Raw genomic sequence first — 20,574 nt, forward strand, 5'->3', positions numbered from 1 at the left:
GTAAGACTTGCTTGCTTCTGAATAAGAATTGGGTTGTGTGTTGGCTTAGGGAAGCTGCTATCTTTCAACGTGGCACCTTCCCGTCCCCCCTCCACCTCTGCAGTATTGTGGCCCAAACCTCCCTCTGAGGAGATTCCCCTGAAATAGACCGTTGTCTATACTGGAGTTCAACATGAGGGTCAAGCTGAAGAAAGAAATGTTTGAATTGTTTCTAAGCTTGAAAGGGGGGAATGTGGCAACCTGAGAAAGGCATACGGGTACACCATTATGCCTTATGAGTTCTTTTCATAGTGCCTAATTACTAAGGCTAAAAGTGCCTAAATTCTAAAAACCAAATACTCTCTCTCTTCCTCTCTTCCTTGCTGCTATGTTTGCAGAAAACAGAAATATATTTAGCCGCGCTCGCAATCTGTAAGGAACATATTCCTCCTGCTCATAGTCACCCTGACCTGACGAAGGAGGATGTCTGAGGTTAGGTATTTTCCACATTGTGCAGATGGCCAATAGTATAGGGATAAGAATGATGACCTACTTTGCAGGGTTGTTGTACAGATTACCCAGGTAATTTATGTAAAGCGATTTGAGCTCTCAGAAAGCTCTGCATGAAAAAAGCGCAAAGTATTCTGGTACGCAGGTTGGTGGAATGACAGAATAAACCTCTATTTTCTATAGCCAGCAGTTTCTTCTGCTCAGCAGTCCCTTAGTAACAGAAGCTGCTCTTCAATTGGAACGGGTCAAGAATTTTGAGGTTTCTCTTCCAAGGCGGTTTAAGTCAGAACGGGACGGGGGTGAGCACTTGCAATTTCTTCAGCGCAGAGGGAAGCTGGAGAAGGTGGAACCATTCTTAGGCGCTACGAAGCTGCAGCACATTTGCATATTTCCATGATGACAGTGGGTGTCCGGGAGCAGCTGGGTGCCTTTCTTGTGCGATGTAATTTGCGCGCTTTCTGGTGTGAGATTAGATGTGGCAGTTTCCGGAGATATGAGCATCGGCTATCAGCAGAGGCTCGTTAAGGCTTGGCGATGAGAAGTGTTTGCTCACAAAACCTTCCTGCTGCCAGAGGAGCCGTGCTAAGGCCTGGCTCTCCACGTGTGCAAGGAAAGACACTGGGAGGAGGTGGGGTTGGGCGGTTGCTAGGGGAGACAATGGATTGCTCCCCAATCCTCTTCTGTCATCCTCTTCTTCTTCTTCTTTGGCGATCCCTCGCAGCCGAGTATGATTGTCGTCCATAAACACGGTTTTAACAATGAGTCCGTAAGTGACTGTGGAGGCCAATTCTGGATCCACACGTCCTTCCACAGTGGGGATGTAAGTTTTCAGGCAGGAGTTGATCACGGTGTGGAATTGCCAAGTGTGCCTTTTAAGCACAGAGCTTAAAAATTAATATGCAAAAGTTTAAAAGGCTCAAGGAGATAGGCTAATAATATATTAAGGATGCAATAACAAATAAAGTGAATAACGCAAGAATAACAAAAATAATAGTGGGGAAAGAAGATCGCACACGGGTGGAGGGAAGTACTGGGCTGTGGGGGAGGGAGGTGAAGGGATTAATTGAAACTGTTAAAGATTGGTATAGGATTTAAGATATTTAAATTTTCATAAAGATTTTATAAGGAAAGCAGAAAGCAGCAAGAAATATCAAGTAAAGGTATCGGAGAGGAGATCAGTGTAAATGAAAACATGAGACTTATGGTTTTGTTACATATGATTTTATTTTGGAGTTGTCTGTTTATTTTGGAGTTGTTTGTTGTGAAGAATGTATATTATGTGAATAAAATAATAAAGGATGAATAACAAAAAGAAAGGAAGGAAAGGAAATACTGCTTCTGAATGAACAGTTCCACGGTCCTCTTTTGCATGTGGTCATCCTGCTGATGGTGATGTTAGGTTGGGGCTCCTGCTATTTCCCTTTTACCTCCTCTCTCCTCTTCCTAGGATTGTTTGATGAAGGAGTCCGTGATCCGTCCAGAGAACAATCAGGTGATCAACCTCACCACCCAGTATGCCTGGTCTGGATGCCAGGTAAGCATCTCTGGGACTTGAAAGGGGCTGTGGGGTTCTGCTCACCACTTCCCCCATACCCAAAGACTCGGGATGTTGGTCATAGTAAGATCAGACAAACAGACAGCCAAACAGATTTGGCAGGTGCTAAATTAGATACAGGATGTTCTGAAGCAAAAAGGCTTGCGAATGCTATTTGCACTTTCCAGAAACAACTGAAGACGTTTTTTGTTCCGACAAGCTCTCCAAGCTGGATGCATAGATCTCTGCCATGGGAGAAAACATGGGTGTTTTAGATGTTACCTGCTGTTACTTTCTGTGATGTGTGCAACTGCTTTTTAGCTGATTTTCTTGAATTTTGTATATTGCGTGAAAGGTGTAAATGAGCATCATAGAATTGTAGAGTTGGAAGGGACTACGAGAACAATGCAGGAATCTTTTGCCCAACGTGGGGCTTGAACCCACAGCCCTGAGATTAAGAGTCTTATGCTATACTGGCTGAGCCTATCATGAAACAAGCAGGCCAGCTCTCTTTTTCAGCATTCCTTCTGACACAAAAGAAGACACTTGCAGTGAGAGGAACAGGTTCTGACTGGGCGTCCAGCAAAAATGGGGCCTTTGTCCTCTATTTTATCTTGTCTCTCAGTGTGGAGAAAGACAGAAAGCATGATGGTGGTTTGTGGGTGTGTGCGCATGCGCATGCATCTAGGGCTGTGTGCAGACCATTTTAAAACAAAACAAACCGAGTGCCCAGGGAATCCTGATTTATTCACCAAGGAAAGTTTGATTCAGCAACTTAAACGACTTATGCAATTGGAGCAAATTTGCATGTATCATCTTACTCAGCACATATTTTTCTGCAGTGTGATTTGAATTTTTGAATTTCTCTGTTTTGACCAGTTGTGGGACAGACAAAGGCACTGATACCTCTTCTCCAGTTATAGAATATCTTATTTAGACATCTCTCTGGCCTTTGAAATCTCTTTCTTTTTTAAATACATTTTTATTGCTTTTTGCGTATATTTTCCAAAAGAACGTATCATCTCATCTTGTACATCATTTGGGTATTTTAGCCTAAGACTTCATCAACCACGTCTAATGATTTTCAAACCTTCTCTTTTAATCTTACATTTATTGCCCTATTACTTTTAATAGTCAAAACCTTATAATCCCTTCTCATAAGTCTTTTCTGTAATATTTCATATAGTTCTCCTTACAAAACTTCTTGTAGTCCTACAAGCATAGTAAGTTGGGCCTTTGAAATTTCAGCCAGTGTTGCCCATATGCAGTTAAACCTATCTGTGCAGCTGCAAGGACCTGCTCTTTTTACTCTAATAAGGGCTACGATTCTGGCTTCTTTCTCCGCTAAGATGCTTCCCCCCCCCCTTCCACAAAATTCATAGCAAACTCACGTACACGGGCAGGGCTTGGGGACCCACAAACTATGGCCGATATTGTTCCACGTAGAATGTGGAGCTCACATTTGCTTCCTGAGCAGGTTTTCGGTTCAGCTACATCAGGGCTGGGGAATTTTCAGGGCTGCATGCCAGAGGCAGGCAGAGTTGGAGGCAAAATTAGGCTGAGCATCAAAGGCAAATGTAACCTTTGTACAGTAGGATAGTTTTTACATGCACTTGAACACCCCTCTTTATCCTCCATCCCGACAAGCAACAGGCATGATCAGAATTCAAGGACATATTCCAGTCAGGCAAAGACCCTTGGGGAAAACAGGGACAGTGAGAGGTTTGTGTGTCTTGGGGAGAAACTCAAGGGCCTAAGCTATAGACTCCTGTGATATTCCTATAGCAAAAACATCTCCTAATGGTCCGGGGGTAATTGAAAAGGAGAAGCTCCTCCTTCAGTTTTACCTGATTGCCATATCACAAATCTTCTTGTCTGCCCTGTATACCCGAAGGAACATCTCCACCTCCGTCATTTAGCCTGGACATTGAGATCCAGCTCCGAGGGCCTTCTGGTGGTTCCCTCACTGTGAGAAGTGAGGTGACAGGGAACCAGGCAGAGGGCCTTCTTGGTAGTGGTGCCCTCCCTGTGGAACGCCCTCCCATCAGATGTCAAACAGATGTCACCTTCAAAGGGGCTACCTGTAAAGGTGACCCAAAAACTGCAATTAATACAGAATGCTTTAGCTAGACTGGTGACTGGGAGTGGCCAACGAGACCACATAACACCAGTCCTGAGAGATCTGCATTGGCTCCCAATACGTTTCTGAGCACAATTCAAAGTGTTGGTGCTGACCTTTAAAGCCCTAAACGGCCTTGGTCCTGTATACCTGAAGGAGCGTCTCCACCCCCATTGTTCAGCCTGAAATCCAGTGCCAAGGGGCTTCTGGTGGTTCCCTCATTGTGAGGAATGAGGCTACAGGGAACCAGGCAGAGGGCCTTCTCAGTAGTGGCACCTGCCCTGTGGAATGCCCTCCCTTCAGATGTCAAGGAAATAAGCAGCTATCCTATTTTTAAAAGACACCTGAAGGCAGCTCTGTTTAGGGAAGTTTTTAATATTTAATGTTGTATTGTTTTTAGCACTCAATTGGGAGCCGCCCAGAGTGGCTGGGGAAACTCAGCCAGATGGGCTGGGTATAAATAATAAATTATTATTATAAACAGATAAACAACTATTTGACTTTTGGGGGGGAAACATCTGAAGGCAGCCCCATATTGGGAAGTTTTTAATGTTTAATATTTTATTATGTTTTTATATATGCTGGAAGCTGTCCAGAGTGGCTGGGGCAACTCAGCCAGATAGGCAGGGTACAAATGATAAAATTATTCGTGTTATTATTCTTTCCAGTTGGTGACAGAAAATTCGGTGCGGTACTTGAGCTGTGCCAGCGGCAGGAGTTTCCGCTCAGTTCGTGAGCGCTGGTGGTATGTGGCCCTCAGCAAGTGTGGGGTGAGTCTCGTGACGCCTGCCCACTTGGGTCTGTGGCTCTGTCTTAGTTCCCTAAGATCAGAATGACTTTTGACTGCTCTCTCACAGGGCGATGGGCTGGAACTGGAGTATGAGATGATCCTCACCAACGGCAAATCGCTTTGGACGCGGCACTTCTCGGCTGATGAGTTTGGTGAGTTCCCTGCTAGTTCATGTCAGGTTTGCGAAGTTCAGATTCTAGGAATCTGAATTCCTACAGCACGTTTGCCGAGGCTTGACAGAGAGAGAGTGTGTCAGAGTGGTTAGACTACTGGGCTAGGAACTTAGAGACCAGAGTTTGGTTTTGCACGCAGGTATGAAAGCAGGTATGATCGCCGAAGAATTGATGCTTTTGAATTATGGTGCTGGAGGAGACTCTTGAGAGTCCCATGGACTGCAAGAAGATCTAACCTATCCATTCTGAAGGAAATCAGCCCTGAGTGCTCACTGGAAGGACAGATCCTGAAGCTGAGGCTCCACCTCATGAGAAGAGAAGACTCCCTGGAAAAGACCCTGATGTTGGGAAAGATGGAGGGCACAAGGAGAAGGGGATGACATAGGACCAGATGGTTGGGCAGTGTTCTCGAAGCTACCAGCATGAGTTTGACCAAACTGTGGGAGGCAGTGGAAGACAGGAGTGCCTGGCGTGCTCTGGTCTATGGGGTCACAACGAGTCGGACACGACTAAACAACTAAACAACAACAACAACAACATGAAACAGCATTAGCTTGCGCCTGTCGGGCATCTCTCAGCCTAAACTACCTGATGTTGAGCAGGTGACAACAGCCATCAGGCACCCAGATAGGCAATTCTAGTTCCTCAGCAGCAGCAGCAGCAGCAGCAGCAGCAGCCCTCACACAACAGCGATAACCTTGAAGCTCCAGACTGGAGTGGTACAAGTCAATTTCTTTCATCTCACAAATTCCTTTGATCCACAAACTTGCCAAGGAACTGATAAGGTTCATTACTGAGTCATCTGCAGTTCACAGGCCACTCTTCTTCCCAGGCTGAGTGGGAAAAGGGTGAAAACAGGTTATTTATTGGGACCGAGTGATTTTCGCAGCTGTTGTTAAAGTTGCAAAACAACAAAGCCAGGGACGGAGTGGTGGAGAAATTTATGAAACTACAATAGGATATCAGCTCCGCCCAAGGCATGATGGAGAACAGCAACAACCGAGAAAAGATAGATATAACGTTTTACAAGGACAGAATAATTGCCACACACAGGAAGAACAAGAGTATAGTTTGAGTGCCTCACTTGTAGTTCTGTAAATCATTTAATGCGTCAACACGAATGGAAGTTATTAATATTGCAGTTGTTGTATAAGGGATTATTGTTTTGACCGGAATGCAATTGAAATGAATAAGATTTTGGAACGCAGAAATAAAGAAGATCATCAAACAGTCAAATCTAGCGCATGGAGGGGCACCTAAATTATATAATTTGGTATTTGAATGATTGGTATTAGTAACTGTACAGTATTATGATTTGGTGTTGTTATAATGAAACTATTATTGAATTGCAATTGAAAATTAATAAAAATCATTATAAAAAAGTAAGGCAATTCCCACATCCACTGCTGAATCTGCTGTCTCCTTTCTTCTCAGGCATCCTGGAGACAGACATAACTTTCCTGCTTATCTTCATCCTAATCCTCATCATCTCCTGCTACTTTGGCTGTGAGTACCAAAGAGTCCCAGTCCGGATGCAGTTGGGTCAACGCTTCCTGTTTCTCATGCAGTGTGACTTATTTTGGGGGTCCCCAGTGCCCAGGCAGGGACGTGGGTGGCGCTGTGGGTTAAACCACAGAGCCTAGGATTGCTGATCAGAAGGTCGGCAGTTCGAATCCCTGCGACAGGGTGAGCTCCTGTTGCTCGGTCCCTGCTTCTGCCAACCTAGCAGTTCGAAAGCACGTCAAAGTGCAAGTAGATAAATAGGTACCGCTCCAGCGGGAAGGTAAACAGCGTTTCCATGCACTGCTCTGGTTTGCCAGAAGCGGCTTAGTCATGCTGGCCACATGACCTGGAAGCTGTACACCGGCTCCCTCGGCCAATAAAGTGAGATGAGCGCTGCAACTCCAGAGTCGGTCACGACTGGACCTAATGGTCAGGGGTCCCTTTACCTTTACCTTTACCTTTACAGTGCCCAGGCAAATGGGGCATCGCTCTGTAGAGAGGCAGAGAGGAGTAGTTCCTCCAATCGGTGTTGTGACGGAAAGGCTTGACAGCAAGGAGAGGGAGCTGTGGGGTCAGGTGTCTCCAGAGAATGATGGGGGGGGGGGCTTTCGCAGGAATATGGACCATGGCAAGTTCCCAATAGTACCTACCCCTGGCTCCAGAAGAAGAATTTCTAAGAGAAACCCAATCTCCAATGAGTCCCGGGCAATGAAGTGAGGGAGAGAGGCCTCATTGCTGTGTTCTGGTGTGTAGAGAAAAGCCAGCGATACTTTTGCCAACGGCCCCCTGCTCTCTGTGTCTCTCTGTGTCCGTGACCCTCTCTGTCTCTTTGTTCCCTCTCAGATCTTTTGAAGGGACGACAACTTCTCCACACCACTTACAAGATGTTTATGACGGCAGCTGGGGTGGAGGGTGAGTCGTGGACAGCGAGGGCACATTCTGGGGAGGAAAGCAACCCTGCCAAGTTGCTGACATCAGTGGCTGGGCTTTGTTTCTGTTTTCACTTATTGATTTGGCATTTATTATAGCCCACCCTTTATCGTGTAGTTCCAAAGCTGGTTTTATATACATAGGGTGCGTTACAATTAAACTGTGTACTGTCTGCTGCTCCCAAAGGCTTAGGGTTGTGCATTCAGGTTCGGAGTTCACTGAAATGCTTTTGGCAGGGAAAAGGGGTGTCGTTAGGGATGGAAGGAGGGGACAAAAGACGGGATTGGGATTAGATGGCTGATACAGTTGCAGGGGACGCGGGTGGCGAGGGGACGTGGGTGGCGCTGTGGGTTAAACCACAGAGCCTAGGGCTTGACAATCAGAAGGTCGGTGGTTCGAATCCCTGCGATGGGGTGAGCCCCCATTGCACGCTCCCTGCTCCTGCCAACCTAGCAGTTCGAAAGCACGTCAAAGTGCAAGTAGATAAATAGGTACCACTCCGGCGGGAAGGTAAACGGCATTTCCGTGCGCTGCTCTGGTTTGCCAGAAGCGGCTTCGTCATGCTGGCCACATGATCCGGAAGCTGTACGCTGGCTCCCTCAGCCAATAAAGCGAGATGAGCGCCGCAACCCCAGAGTCGTCCGCGCCTGGACCTAATGGTCAGGGGTCCCTTTACCCTTTACCTTTACAGTCGGAGGACAAAGAACGGTTGCCAGGGATCAGGAAGGAGACCCCACATGGGCAACTGACCCCTCCATCCTCTTTCTGCCTTTGCAATTGCACAACACCTGCTGCCTGCTGCATTCCCTTTCCTCCCTCCCTTTTTCTTCTTCTCAGTGCTCAGCCTGATGTTCTTCTGCATATATTGGGGCCAGTATGCGAGCGACGGCATTGGAAACGGCAGCCTCAAGATCTTGGGTAGGTACGAAGGGGGAATCCAGAGTGAACAGGGCCATTTAAAATTTGCTGTCTTGGATGTTACAGTCCTGCAGCCATTCAGAACGGAAACAATGACTGTTGTTGGCCATTCCGTATTCTTCTTTCTAGTGTGTATCCTTTGCCCCTTCCTTGCTGATCCATTATTTAAAGGCCACATAAAAATCCTGGACTGTTTTAAGTCTCATATTCCAGAAGAACCCTGTTAATGGCCTGGGCTTAACTCCATTTCTCCCTCCCTCTCTTTCTCCTTCCTTCCTCCCTCTAGCCAAGCTCCTTTTCTCCGTCAGTTTCCTGATCTTCCTCCTGATGCTTATCCTGCTGGGGAAAGGATTCACTGTCACCAGGTACCAGCATGACTAAAGGGGGACAGACCTTCCAATGAGTCAGGGTGGGATGGGGCTGTATTGCCTGGTGGTGAATAATTGGTGGGAGGGTATGGGGGTCCATAAAGGCTGTGATCGACGGGTGAGTTGCTTCACTTGCAAACACGGATAACTGAGACTCGGTGCCGTGTCTTCCAAAAAATGAAAAGCAACTTTGTGAGAGGGTCGTTTGGTGTGGAGAAGCATCCTGCAGGCAAGATGCTTCTATTCATAGAATTGTAGAATTAGAAGTAACCATGAAGGTCCAATGCAGGTATCTTTCGCCACACATGGGACTCGAACCCATGTCCCCGAGAGCAAGAGTCTCGTGCTCTGCCAACTGAGCTATCCCAGCTCCTATTTGCTTTCGGATCCCAAATTCGGACGCAGTTCAGTCACACATTGGCAAACTCCGGGTTTGAAACCTCCGGGTATAGGGTGGTATATAAATTCATTCATTCATTCATTCATTCATTCATTCAATCAATCAATCGACCGACCGACAGACAGACAGACAGACAGACAGACAGACAGACAGACAGGAAGACAAACTCTGGTTGCAAAGTTATAGTGGATTAACAAAGTTATAGTGGATTTGTTGAGAGCCAGTGTGGTGTAGTGGTTAAGAGCGATAGACTCGTAATCTGGTGAACCGGGTTCGCGTCTCCGCTCCTCCACATGCAGCTGCTGGGTGACCTTGGGCCAGTCACACTTCTCTGAAGTCTCTCAGCCCCACTCACCTCACAGAGTGTTTGTTGTGGGGGAGGAAGGGAAAGGAGAATGTTAGCCGCTTTGGGTAGTGATATAGCGGGATATCAAATCCAAACTCCTCCTCCTCCTCCTGGATTAGGAGGTCTTGCGTTACAAACCAACTTCCCCAAACTATTGATGGCAGCTGATGGAAAAGTGCACTGGGATAACACTTCTCTGACACAACATTGCCTAACCCCCCAGCAAGCAAACCAGAGGCCCCATTCATTTCATACATTTAAGGTGTCATAATACCACTTTAAGCAAGGAATTCTGGGAGCTGTAGTTGGTTAAGGGTGCTGGGCGTTGTTAGGAGGCTCCTGTTCTTTTCCCGGAGCTACAGTTCCCAGAGAAGAGGGATTGATGGTTAAATCTCTCTGAGAATTGTAGCCTTGCAAGGGGGACGGAGGGTCTCTCAGAAATCCTCAGCACCCTTAACAAACTGTTAAAAGTGGTATCAGGGTGCTTTACATGTACGTTAAATAGCTGGTGTCATCTAATCTCTCTGCAAACAAATCAGGATGAAAGCTCAGTTAAACAGCTTGTCTGCAAGTGCCCCGAAACATTAAAAACAAAATTAAATAGACTGCACCACAGAGACAGCCGCTAGATTTCTGCAGGCTACACATGCCCCCTACTGGTAAAGCCCTTGAAATGACAAGCTACATTCTGTGTACACACCTCCTGTACGCTCTGCGTTCAAAGTGCTCCTGCTGCGGGTCAGGGAAGTGATGTACACACCATGTTAGCAGCAGTGCACAAAGCACATGTATCTTGTCTCATACTTTATTGAGTCTCTCTAGTCCAAGGGTGCCTTGTCCCCGATAAGGTCAGAAATGGGGAATGCTTCTGTTTGTGCCCACGTCATGATGTGATGTTCAAAGGGAAGGCAATAGAGATTGCAATGGGACACAGAGGAAGAGAAGCAAACTATTTCGATGTGCCTTGCCCATTTAGAGCCCAATGGGTATTTTGAGGCGCAGAGAGGTCAGGACAGGCAGGCCTAAAACAGTCCAGGCCTGTGACAAGTTAGCATCTGGACAAATTGTGATGCTGGTCGGAGAATCATTGGCATTGCACTTGGCTTATAAGTGACATGGGTTTATTGACTGGGGGAAGAAAGAGGAATGTTGAAAACTGAGCAGTCAAAGGATTTGCAGTTGAAACTTTAGGAATGAGAAGAGTACATTTAGTGCGGATAACATTTACAGGGGAGATTAGCAACAACAACAACAACTTATTATTTATACCCCATCCATCTGACTGGGTTTCCCCAGCCACTCTGGGCGGCTTCTAACAAAAGTTTAAAAGTACATTAGAACATCAGTCATTAAACACTTCCCTAAACAGGGCTGCCTTCAGGTGTCTTCTAAACGTCAGATAGTTGTTTATTTCTTTAACATCTGATGAGAGGGCGTTCCACAGGGTGGGTGCCATTACCGAGAAGGCTCTCTGCCTGGTTCCCTATAACTTCGCTTCTCGCAGGGAGGGAACCGCCAGAAGGCCCTCGGCGCTGGACCTCAGTGTCCGGGCTGAACGATGGGGGTGGAGACACTCCTTCAGCACCAACACTTTGAATTGTGCTCGGAAACATACTGGGAGCCAATGTAGGTCTTTCAAGATCGGTGTTATGTGATCTCGGTGGTTGCTCCCAGTCACCAGTCTAGCTGCCGCATTCTGGATTAGTTGTAGTCTCTGCATCACCTTCAAAGGTAGCCCCACATAGAGCGCGTTGCAGTAGTCCAAGTGGGAGATAACTAGAGCATGCACCACTCTGGTGAGACTGTCCGTGGGCAGGTAGGGTCTCAGCCTGCGTACCAGATGGATAAAGGGTATTGGGAGATTTGGGGTGTGGGGCAGTCATTCCTTCTTCCCCCATATCCTGGCTCATGGCTCCCTGTTTTGCAGGGGTCGGATCAGCCACACCGGCTCTATCAAGCTTTCTGTGTACATGACGCTCTACACTATCACTCATGTCGTGCTCTTCATCTACGAAGCTGAGGTGAGTGTCTGTTTACTCTTGTAGCAGCTTAGATGGAGCCAGTGTGGTGTAGTGGTTAAGAGTGGTGGACTCATAATCTGGTGAACCGGGTTTGTTTCTCCGCTCCTCCACCTGCAGCTGCTGGGTGACCTTGGGCTAGTCACACTTCTCTGAAGTCTCAAGTGCAATATTAATAACTTCCATTCGTGTTGACGCATTAAATGATTTACAGAACTACAAGTGAGGCACTCAGACTATACCCTTGTTCTTCCTGTGTGTGGCAATTATTCTGTCCTTGTAAAACGTTATATGAGAGCTAGTGTGGTGTAGTGGTTAAGAGCAGTAGACTCGTAATCTGGTGAACCGGGTTCGATACCCCACTCCTCCACATGCAGCTGCTGGGTGACCTTGGGCTAGTCACGCTTCTTTGAAGTCTCTCAGCCCCACTCACCTCACAGAGTGTTTGTTGTGGGAGAAGAAGGGAAAGGAGAATGTTAGCCGCTTTGAGACTCCTTCGGGTAGTGATAAAGTGGGATATCAAATCCAAATTCTTCTTCTTATCTATTTGAGAACCTCGCTAATCTAGGCCACATCTACACCATGTATTTAAAGCGCTATGATGCCACTTTAAACAGTCATGGTTTCTTCCCCCAAAGGATCCTGGGTGCTGTAGTTTGTTAAACGTGCTGCCCCAATTCCCCTCATGGAACTATAGTTCCCAGAGTGGTTTAACAGTCAATCCCTCTCCACAGGGACCTCTGGGAATTAGTTGAATACATCCCTCCTGTTACGATATCGTCAGAGGTGTCCACATCCAAACACCTTCCCAAAATAGGTCGCAGGTGTGATGAGAATGACGAGAAGAGTAGGGCTTGGCGATATCTGGTTTTCAACATCAAGATCTATCCCCCGCTAAACAACATGATATACCGATATATGACAATGTCTGAAATAAGGGTGGAGCTACGTTAGAGGCATTGGCTGGCTTCATGGTTTTTCCTGCATCATGATTTTTGCATTGTGGACATACACACACACACACACACACACACAGAGAGAGAGAGAGAGAGAGAGAGAGAGAGAGAGAGATTAGCAATACAGTGGTACCTCTGGTTGAGAACCGGATCTATTCCAGAGGCCCATTCGCAACATGAAAAGCCCGCAACCTGAAGCGCCGTATCTGCGCAGGTGCGCGGTGTGATTTGGCACTTGTGCGCATCTGCAAAGCGCGATTTATCGCTATTGCACATGCAGCGAAACCCGGAAGTAACCCTTTCCGGTACTTGTGGGTCGCCGCGGGACGCAACCTGAAAAAACGTAACATGAAGCAAACGTAACATGAGGTATGACTATATCACTATATTGGCAGGTCAAAAATTACGAAACTGATATCACAATATGGGCTTCAAACCGGTTTTGGATGATGTATTGATATCTCACCCAGGCCTACAGAAGAGGGTGTTGGAAGCCTCCGTGTGCTTAGAGGCGTGTGGTTCACGTCCCCAGCTGTGAATTTTTGTGCAGCTTGTGCAACTCTAGCAATCGCGTCTCCCAACCACTCAACCGCTTCCTTCCTTTTCGGCCCCAGTTCTTTGATCAAGCACAGGTGCTGTACACTTACGAGTCGCCGGCTGGATACGGCCTGATCGCCTTGCAGTTTGTGGCTTACATCTGGTTCTGCTACGCCATTCTGATCACTCTCAAGCAGTTCCCGGAGAAACAGCCCTTCTATGTGCCATTTTTCGCCGCTTACACCCTCTGGTGAGTGGATGTAGAGGATGTTAAGGAGGAAGGAATCTAACTTGGGGGGGGGCTGGACCTCCTTTTCAACCCGAGGGCCACTTCCCCTTTTGGACAGCGTTCCAGGGGCCACCTGCTATTGGTGGTTGGGGTCAGAGGCAAAAGAGGGAGGAGCAATGGATGGAAATTTTACATTTCTACATTTGGCTGGTTGCTAAATACACTCACAACAATCTTATCTTGTGCCCAGACAAACAAGAGGCATTATTGGAGTTCATGGGAACATTCTAGCCAGGCAAAGACACTCAGGGAAGGGACAGTGAGGGGTGTGGCCAGGGAAGAGTTCAGAGGGCCGCATAAAGAGGCCTTGAGGGCCAGATTCAACCCCTGGGTTTGAAGTTCCCCACCCCGGTCTAAGGGAATGTAACTGATCACCCCGAATGTTCCCTCACTCTCAGCTGGCCAAAGTCAGGACGGATGTTTGCCCCTCGTCCAATGAGTGGGCCGGCCATGCTACATAGGTGAGATTTGAAGAAGGAAGACAAGGGGGTATGCTGGGCACAATGCAAATGTCTGGCACAACAGAGGCTGCTTTCCCAAGGAGTAAGGAAAGTTCTGCAGAAGCTACAGTTAAACAGAGTATTGTTGGAGGCAGTGGGGAGAAAATGTGTGGGGAGTATGTCCTGAGCAGCCCTCTTTGTCTCTCGCAGGTTCTTTGCTGTCCCAGTCACTGCGCTTATTGCCAACTTTGGCATCCCTAAGTGGGCACGGGAGAAGATAGTCAACGGGATCCAGTTGGGCATCCACCTTTATGCCCATGCCGTATTTCTGGTAAGAAACTGCCAGCAGCCTAGAGGATTCCCCCATTATCCTGGCAGTCGCTAAACTCTTGGGGCCAAACGACGCATTAAGACACCACTGACCGGGTCTCCTGACTTCTTACTTTGATATACTGAAATGCAATCTGGGGGTGAGGGGAAGATAGAGATGACCTTTGAATCTGATCCTGTTCTGTGAGCCCTTTTTTTTCAACTGAAGCCACCCCCTGCAAGCTGATTTGCTGCCTGCAGATGGAAAAATACAGGGACCCACCCCTCATACATTTTTCTCCAGGGTTGGGTGCAAGGAAAGATCACACTTGCAGGCCTCTTGGCATGCATTGATGGGTTCTGTTTTTTTGTGTATGTTTTAGGTTCAGAAACCAGTTGTAACTCCCTTGCATAACATGCACTCACGATATCTACTAGTACAGCCTTTGTCAGGTCGGTGCCCTCCGTATCTTTTGGACTACAACTCCCATCACTCCCAGCCAATATGGCCAACCGCCAGGGATGATGGGAGCTGGAGTCTAACAACCTCTGGAGAGTGCCCAAAGGTTCCCCATCTCTGCTCTGATACCATCAGCAGTCAATTCTGCCTTCTGTTATAGAATGCTTCCATTTAGGGGTCAATTCTTGATGGAGCCTCTTTCATGGACCAGTTTTTGGGGAGGTGTCTTCCTACATTAAGTGTGGGTGGAAATGGAGATGAGTATCCCTGCTGAACTCTACCTCTCATCTACTCATAATGTATCTACAAGTGTGAGAACTAGAAGCTCGCTTCTCCCTCTCTCTCTCTCTCTTTTTAAAAGGGAGCAATGCTAGAGAAATTAAGAGAGGAAGCCGATGTGTTTTGCCTAGAGCAGGTGTGTCCAACTCCTAAGAGACTGTGATCTACTCCCAGTATAAAAAAACTGGAAGTGATCTATCCATTGTCATTGGAGGGAGGAGGAGCGTGCATGGGGTTGGTGGATTGCCCAGAGTTCTTCAGTTTTTATTTGTTAACTTTCAGTAAACCTTATTTAATCCCACGATAGATAAGGGTCCCACGATCTACCAGGATCAGCTGGGGATCTACCAGTAGATCACAATCTACTGGTCGGACATTAAGGGCCTAGAGGAAATGCAGGCAGCTGAGCTTGCGGGTCCATCCAGGCCTTGGTCCTCCACTCTCGTTGCTACCTCAGATCATGACCCGGCCCTCGGCAGCCAATAAGAACTTCCCGTACCACGTGCGGACATCGCAGATCGGGATTGTGGAGGAGGTGGCGTCCGGGGCCAAGTTCCCGCACCACGTCTACGGCAACGTGACGTTCATCAGCGACTCGGTGCCCAACTTCACGGAACTCTTTTCCATCCCACAGAGTACCGGGAGCAGCTCAAGCAATGTGAGTGCTCAGGAAGTTCCCTGCTTCCTAACCTTCCCTTGGTCTCCCCGGTTTTCCCTTCCAGCACTTCTGCTAATGTCCTCCACGGAATCTCTGGAAGAGGATGCATCTCTCCTCTGGATGGCCGCTGGATTCTGGAGGCAGAGGTCACTCAATCTCTGTAGAAATCCCCCACTCTTTTGGGAGGTGCAGGCTCTGCTTTCCTGGGCTCTGCACATTGCTCTTATATCCCACACTGTTTTTTTTCCCTTTAAGGAGCTCAGAGAGAGTGCATGGATTTCCCCTTCCTCTTTGAATCCCCACAACCACCCATCTGGTGAGGGGCTCCAGGAAGGTTCTCCTGCTGTTTTCTCCTCTACAAGCCCCTGCCCAGCTGGGGCACCAGGCCTCGGGCAAAGAAGCCTGTCTTACTGCACAGGAAATCCCAAGCTTGCACCTTCCCTGTTGCCTCTGCTTCAAAGCGTTTTGCCCCCAGTTACAGCACCCAAATTTCCCATCAGATGATGGTCCTAAAATCCTGCCCACCCTACTTCACAGCCTTAAACTACCCGGCCTCCGGACTTCCTCCATGCACCTGCTTTACAAAGGCTTCCAGCTGGCAGATTTGTGGGTTGCTACCAAGCAGGCAGATCAGGTTTACTCCCTTCCTCTTGCACTAGGCTAGGTCTGTGCTACTCATGAACCACCATGCTAAGTGCAGCTCCCCAGCTGTGCATTGTGGCTGGCAAAGAACTTGCCCATCCTGATTCTTTCCCCCCATTTTATTTGCTGTACTAGAGAAGTGGCGAAAAAAACAGGAGGCTTCTAAAACTCACCGCGGGCTGCTTTATGTGGCTTGGGTGCATTTCTGAGTTGCTGTACAGTTAAGGAAGGGAGAGGAATCGGATTCTTTTTGCACGTAAAGGCGAATTTATCGAATTCTCACTCTCAGGCCACAATACACAAACATAAAGGCAGCCATGCTTCGAAATCCACACGTCTGCTAATTCTGCAGTGCTGTTTTCCAGCCAAGTAGTGTGTCTAAAAATGTAGTGTGGAGGGGAAATACAAGAAGACATTATATTAGGGGAAATTGCTTTGCCAAAAATATGTATATTGGAAGAAATTCAAACTAATATGCGGATGAATTTTCAGGAGTACTTTTTAATTTTTATATATAAATAGGCAAACTGATGTAGAAATGATGAGAGCTGAACTTCAGATGAGAAAGCAGAGAAATCAGAATTGACTTGTTTGCCAGTCCCTTTGCATGTGCCTGCGCTAAGTCTTGTAAACCCTGAATCCCTCCTTGCCCTTGTGATTCAGTTGCTTCTGGTTTGTTCGGGGTCCTTTATTTCTGTTGTCCACCCCTGTCCGCTCTCACATGGCTCTCCTTCTGCCTTTTCCCATCCAGCCCCGCAAACAGGTGGAGGAGACGTCATCCGTCGACCGTAACCTGACGCCCAGCTGCGTGGTCACCACCTCGGAGCTCAGCGGTGCCCCTGTGCTGTTGAAACCGTCCCTGGGGGGCGAGAGCCAGCCGCCCCCCTATCAGCTCCATGCACCCCAACTCCACCAGCACAATGGCTACACCGAGTATTTTAGCATGCACACGACGGGTGCCCGGCCCGTCTAGGCTTCTCCTAGACTGTCCTGATCCTTTGTGGCTTCCTACGCTTCCTTTCTCAACATTTTTCAGGGGGGGGGGGCTGCCTCAACCCCCAACCCCGGTTTCTCCTCTGGGCCCCCTCCTCCTCGCTCCATCTTCTGCCATCTTCTATTCCAATTTGTGTCCTACCATATCAGAGGGCTATTTTATCCTGTTGTCTCCCTGGAATGCCAGAGTTTAGTGAGAGTACGGGGACACTGGATGCTTGGCATGGGGTAGATTTGGGGTTCCCCCCACTCCCCCCATCTTCCTGCCCCCCCCACCTCGGTACGACAGAGGGCGTGACTCCCCTCCTCGCCTAATTAATTGCCTAAAAGACATCTATCTGTACGATACATCCCTGTCCTTCTCCAAGCTATGGTTGTACGCTGCCTGCCACTGGGGGAAGCCAGGAACTGGATTAACGTGACCAGCGCGTGATTTTCTTCCACCCCTATTTCTGCCAGAGTGACAGGCCAATCTTTGGCTGCCTTCTTCCCTGTAGACAGTCTGACCCCAAAGGGCGGTCACCATAGCCTTCTCACAGCTGCCATTGTGGTTGAACGACTCTCCTGCCTGGATGCAGATGGGAGGGACTGCAGACATCCCGGCTCAGGCTGGCCTTGTAACAATGTTCTCCTGTATTTTTGCTCCCTTCCGATGCTACCCTTTTCCTGCTACTGTACAGTGGTAGCAGGCATCCCCTATTTCCCGTTTCCTTGACACCCCGCCCCCGGGTGGTGGCGTTTGCCCTCCTCCCCTTCCCCTTCCCCGTGACGGTGCTGTGGGTTCTGCTCCCTGATGACGGTGAATTTCTGAAATCCACCAGAGTGGGCTTTTTTTGCCAAAATAAAGAGGATTCTTGTGTTTTTATCTCACTGTGAAGGCATGTGGCTCTTTTGGGGAAACAGGTGGCCATGAAAGGAGGAGGAGGAAACTGGGCATGGAAAATTTTAATCATCGCCGTCTATACAAAAAGGCTGATGGTCACATTAAACTCTTTGCTCTCTCAGGGCACATCTGCAGTACTGCCAGTCCCAAACATGTTTTTTTGAAGTGACACAGCTTCTGAAGAAGGAACCCTAGGAACTTGAGCTCTTTGAAAGGACTAGGGAATACAGTTCATGTTGGTTTAAAGTAGGTTGGAATTTGTGGCTTAGATGTGCTGTTTAGACTGCATCTGCAGCACTTTTTTCATCGTGGGGCTGCTAACTTTGGAACTAGGTTGTGGACACAAACTGTACCTTTAAAGTACACCTGATGCACCTTTCCCCCCTTGAAGTATCATGGGCACTGTAGTCTGTTAAGGATTGCTAAAGACTGTAACTCCTTGAGAAGTAAACTACAGTGCCCAAAATTTGTTGAGGGAAAGAAGGTGCTTCGAAGGTGCTTTAAAGATAGAGCACATTCACAACATATCCCTTGTAGCTGATCCTTCAACAGGAACAGATTCTGCTTATCCCCATGCTGTGAAAGGCTTCTGCAGATCAAGCTGCTTTTAAAGGTGCATGAGCAGCCAAACTATTTTTTTCCTGGTCGGCTGGCAACTGTATATAATCCATAGCTATGCCTAATGAGGGACAGGGATAGGATGTATTTAACTCTTTTCTTCAGGGTTCCCTCAAAATTCAACACAACAATCTTTCTCTTTCTTTCTTTGGCGGTCACTCGTAGCCGAGTAAGATTGTCTTCCATAAACACGGATTTAACAATGAGTCCGTAAGTGACTGTGGAAGCCAATTCTGGAACTACACGCCCTTCCACAGTAACCTTCCACTGATGACCAGTTCCACATTTGCTTCTTTTTCTCTACCCTTGGTTCCAACAAGTCTGTGATTGTATGAAGGTTCATCCACACCCTGTATTTGTGGCTGGGCAAACATTGCCATCCCAAAGTGGCTCGACCACCATCTAATCTCCATGGTGTAAGCTTCATCCTTCCACTTCATTATGAGCAAAATCTAACACAGGCTGGGGAGGGGGGGAGTTAAGAGACCCACCAAGCTGAACACATCCTGCCAACGACTAGTGATGGTTCTACCAGAAGCACTTGTCTGTGAAACCTCCTCCTCTTTGGAGTGACTTTCCAGGCCGACAAAACACAGGGAGTGGGGTGTCAATCACTTGGGTGGCAGCCACTGTGTGTGACTGGTGCCCTTCATTCATCTTGGTGAGTCACAATGGCGCGGATCTCTGTTGAGTGAAACGGGAACTGACTTGTCTGTTTTGACTGTCGGACCCATCTTCTTCAGAAAATGCAATGGCGCCCAACGCTTTCTCTGCATGGTACTGAGTCATTCCGCTTCTCCTGGCTACAGCGGAGTTTCTTCAGCAGTTGTGTGCCTGTGTGTAAGGATTTATCAGCACTGCAGTAAAACTCTCGTACACAGCTTCTTCTATTCTACGAAGCTTTAAACAATAAATCAGCCACGAGAGAGCAACGACATGTTGCCTCTCCTTTGCAGCCAAAATGGAAAGTAAAAGTAAGTTCACATTCATAAGTGAAAAGGGGGGGGGGGGCTGGATGTCATTTCCCTTGAGCTATTAACCCTGTAAGCCCTGGGACTCCTCACAATCTCAAGTGTGACTGCAATTGTCCCAGTTATTGTGAGTGCCTCCTCTTGGGTGTGGAAGATGCAGAAGAAGCCAGATTCCTGCACACGTAGTTTCCGTCATTCTTGTTGAAAATGCATTGAAGCATCCAGGTCTAGAACAAACTCCTTCAAACTTCAACAAGACCCGTAGTTCTGCACTGTCTGCAACTGAACAGCCTCTTGAACAAGAGGCAGTTACCACTGCTATCGGCAAATCTGTTGTGGGGGGGAAGCTCCCCTGGGAGCTGGTTTGCAGCAATAAATAGAAATGTATCTGTTGAGACTTGGGCACAAATAGCTCCCCTTCTCAAGTTGAGTTGCTTTTTATTGCATCTGTTCGATTCGTTATCCACACTTGGATTCTCGCAACTTTTGTCAAGCACTGTGCTTGTGGGTTGAATGTTGCAGGGAGCTCTGCAGTGATTGCATCAAGGAAAGGAATGGTCCTCTTAGTGGTACAGCTCATGTTTTGCTTGTAGAAGGTCAGGTCCTAGGTTCAATTTCCCACATCTTCACCTAGAAAGATCTTGAGTAGTTGAGCTGGAAATGGCTCAACTACTATCTGGATATTTGAAAGGTTTCTTCCAGTAACAATTCTGTGACAGGCTGACCAGTGTTCTGACTTGGTGTAAGTCTGATTTGTGTGTTCTTTCATGGTTGGGTGGGATGGGGGTGAAAAGCATTGGGAGGGTTGAGTAGCAGAGAGTTTGGTTGCTAAATCCCTGCAGTTTATATTGACTTGGATAGCAGAGGAATAGTTTTAATGTTGTGGTAGCCAACGTCTGAAGAGTACTACATTTGTAATGAGTGCACTGCACACAACTAGCAGTAAATTCC

General features: G+C 47.6%; 1 protein-coding gene across 1 annotated transcript in view; it reads left to right on the forward strand.

The window, feature by feature from the left end:
* TMEM145 (transmembrane protein 145) overlaps positions 1–18,016 on the forward strand; it is a 35,123-nt gene extending 17,107 nt beyond the window's left edge. The window contains exons 4-15 of the mRNA XM_081869124.1: positions 1,937–2,023; positions 4,811–4,912; positions 5,000–5,084; positions 6,540–6,611; positions 7,452–7,520; positions 8,376–8,456; positions 8,743–8,821; positions 11,498–11,591; positions 13,159–13,331; positions 14,021–14,141; positions 15,316–15,516; positions 16,910–18,016. Of these exons, the coding sequence (XP_081725250.1) occupies positions 1,937–2,023; positions 4,811–4,912; positions 5,000–5,084; positions 6,540–6,611; positions 7,452–7,520; positions 8,376–8,456; positions 8,743–8,821; positions 11,498–11,591; positions 13,159–13,331; positions 14,021–14,141; positions 15,316–15,516; positions 16,910–17,131 (1,386 nt within the window). The 3' untranslated portion in view covers positions 17,132–18,016. The remainder of the gene's footprint in view (positions 1–1,936; positions 2,024–4,810; positions 4,913–4,999; positions 5,085–6,539; positions 6,612–7,451; positions 7,521–8,375; positions 8,457–8,742; positions 8,822–11,497; positions 11,592–13,158; positions 13,332–14,020; positions 14,142–15,315; positions 15,517–16,909) is intronic.
* The last annotated feature ends 2,558 nt before the right edge of the window (positions 18,017–20,574 follow it).

This window comes from Podarcis erhardii, assembly GCF_964252035.2.
Source record: "Podarcis erhardii genome assembly, chromosome: 7".
NCBI classification, from domain to species: domain Eukaryota; kingdom Metazoa; phylum Chordata; class Lepidosauria; order Squamata; family Lacertidae; genus Podarcis; species Podarcis erhardii.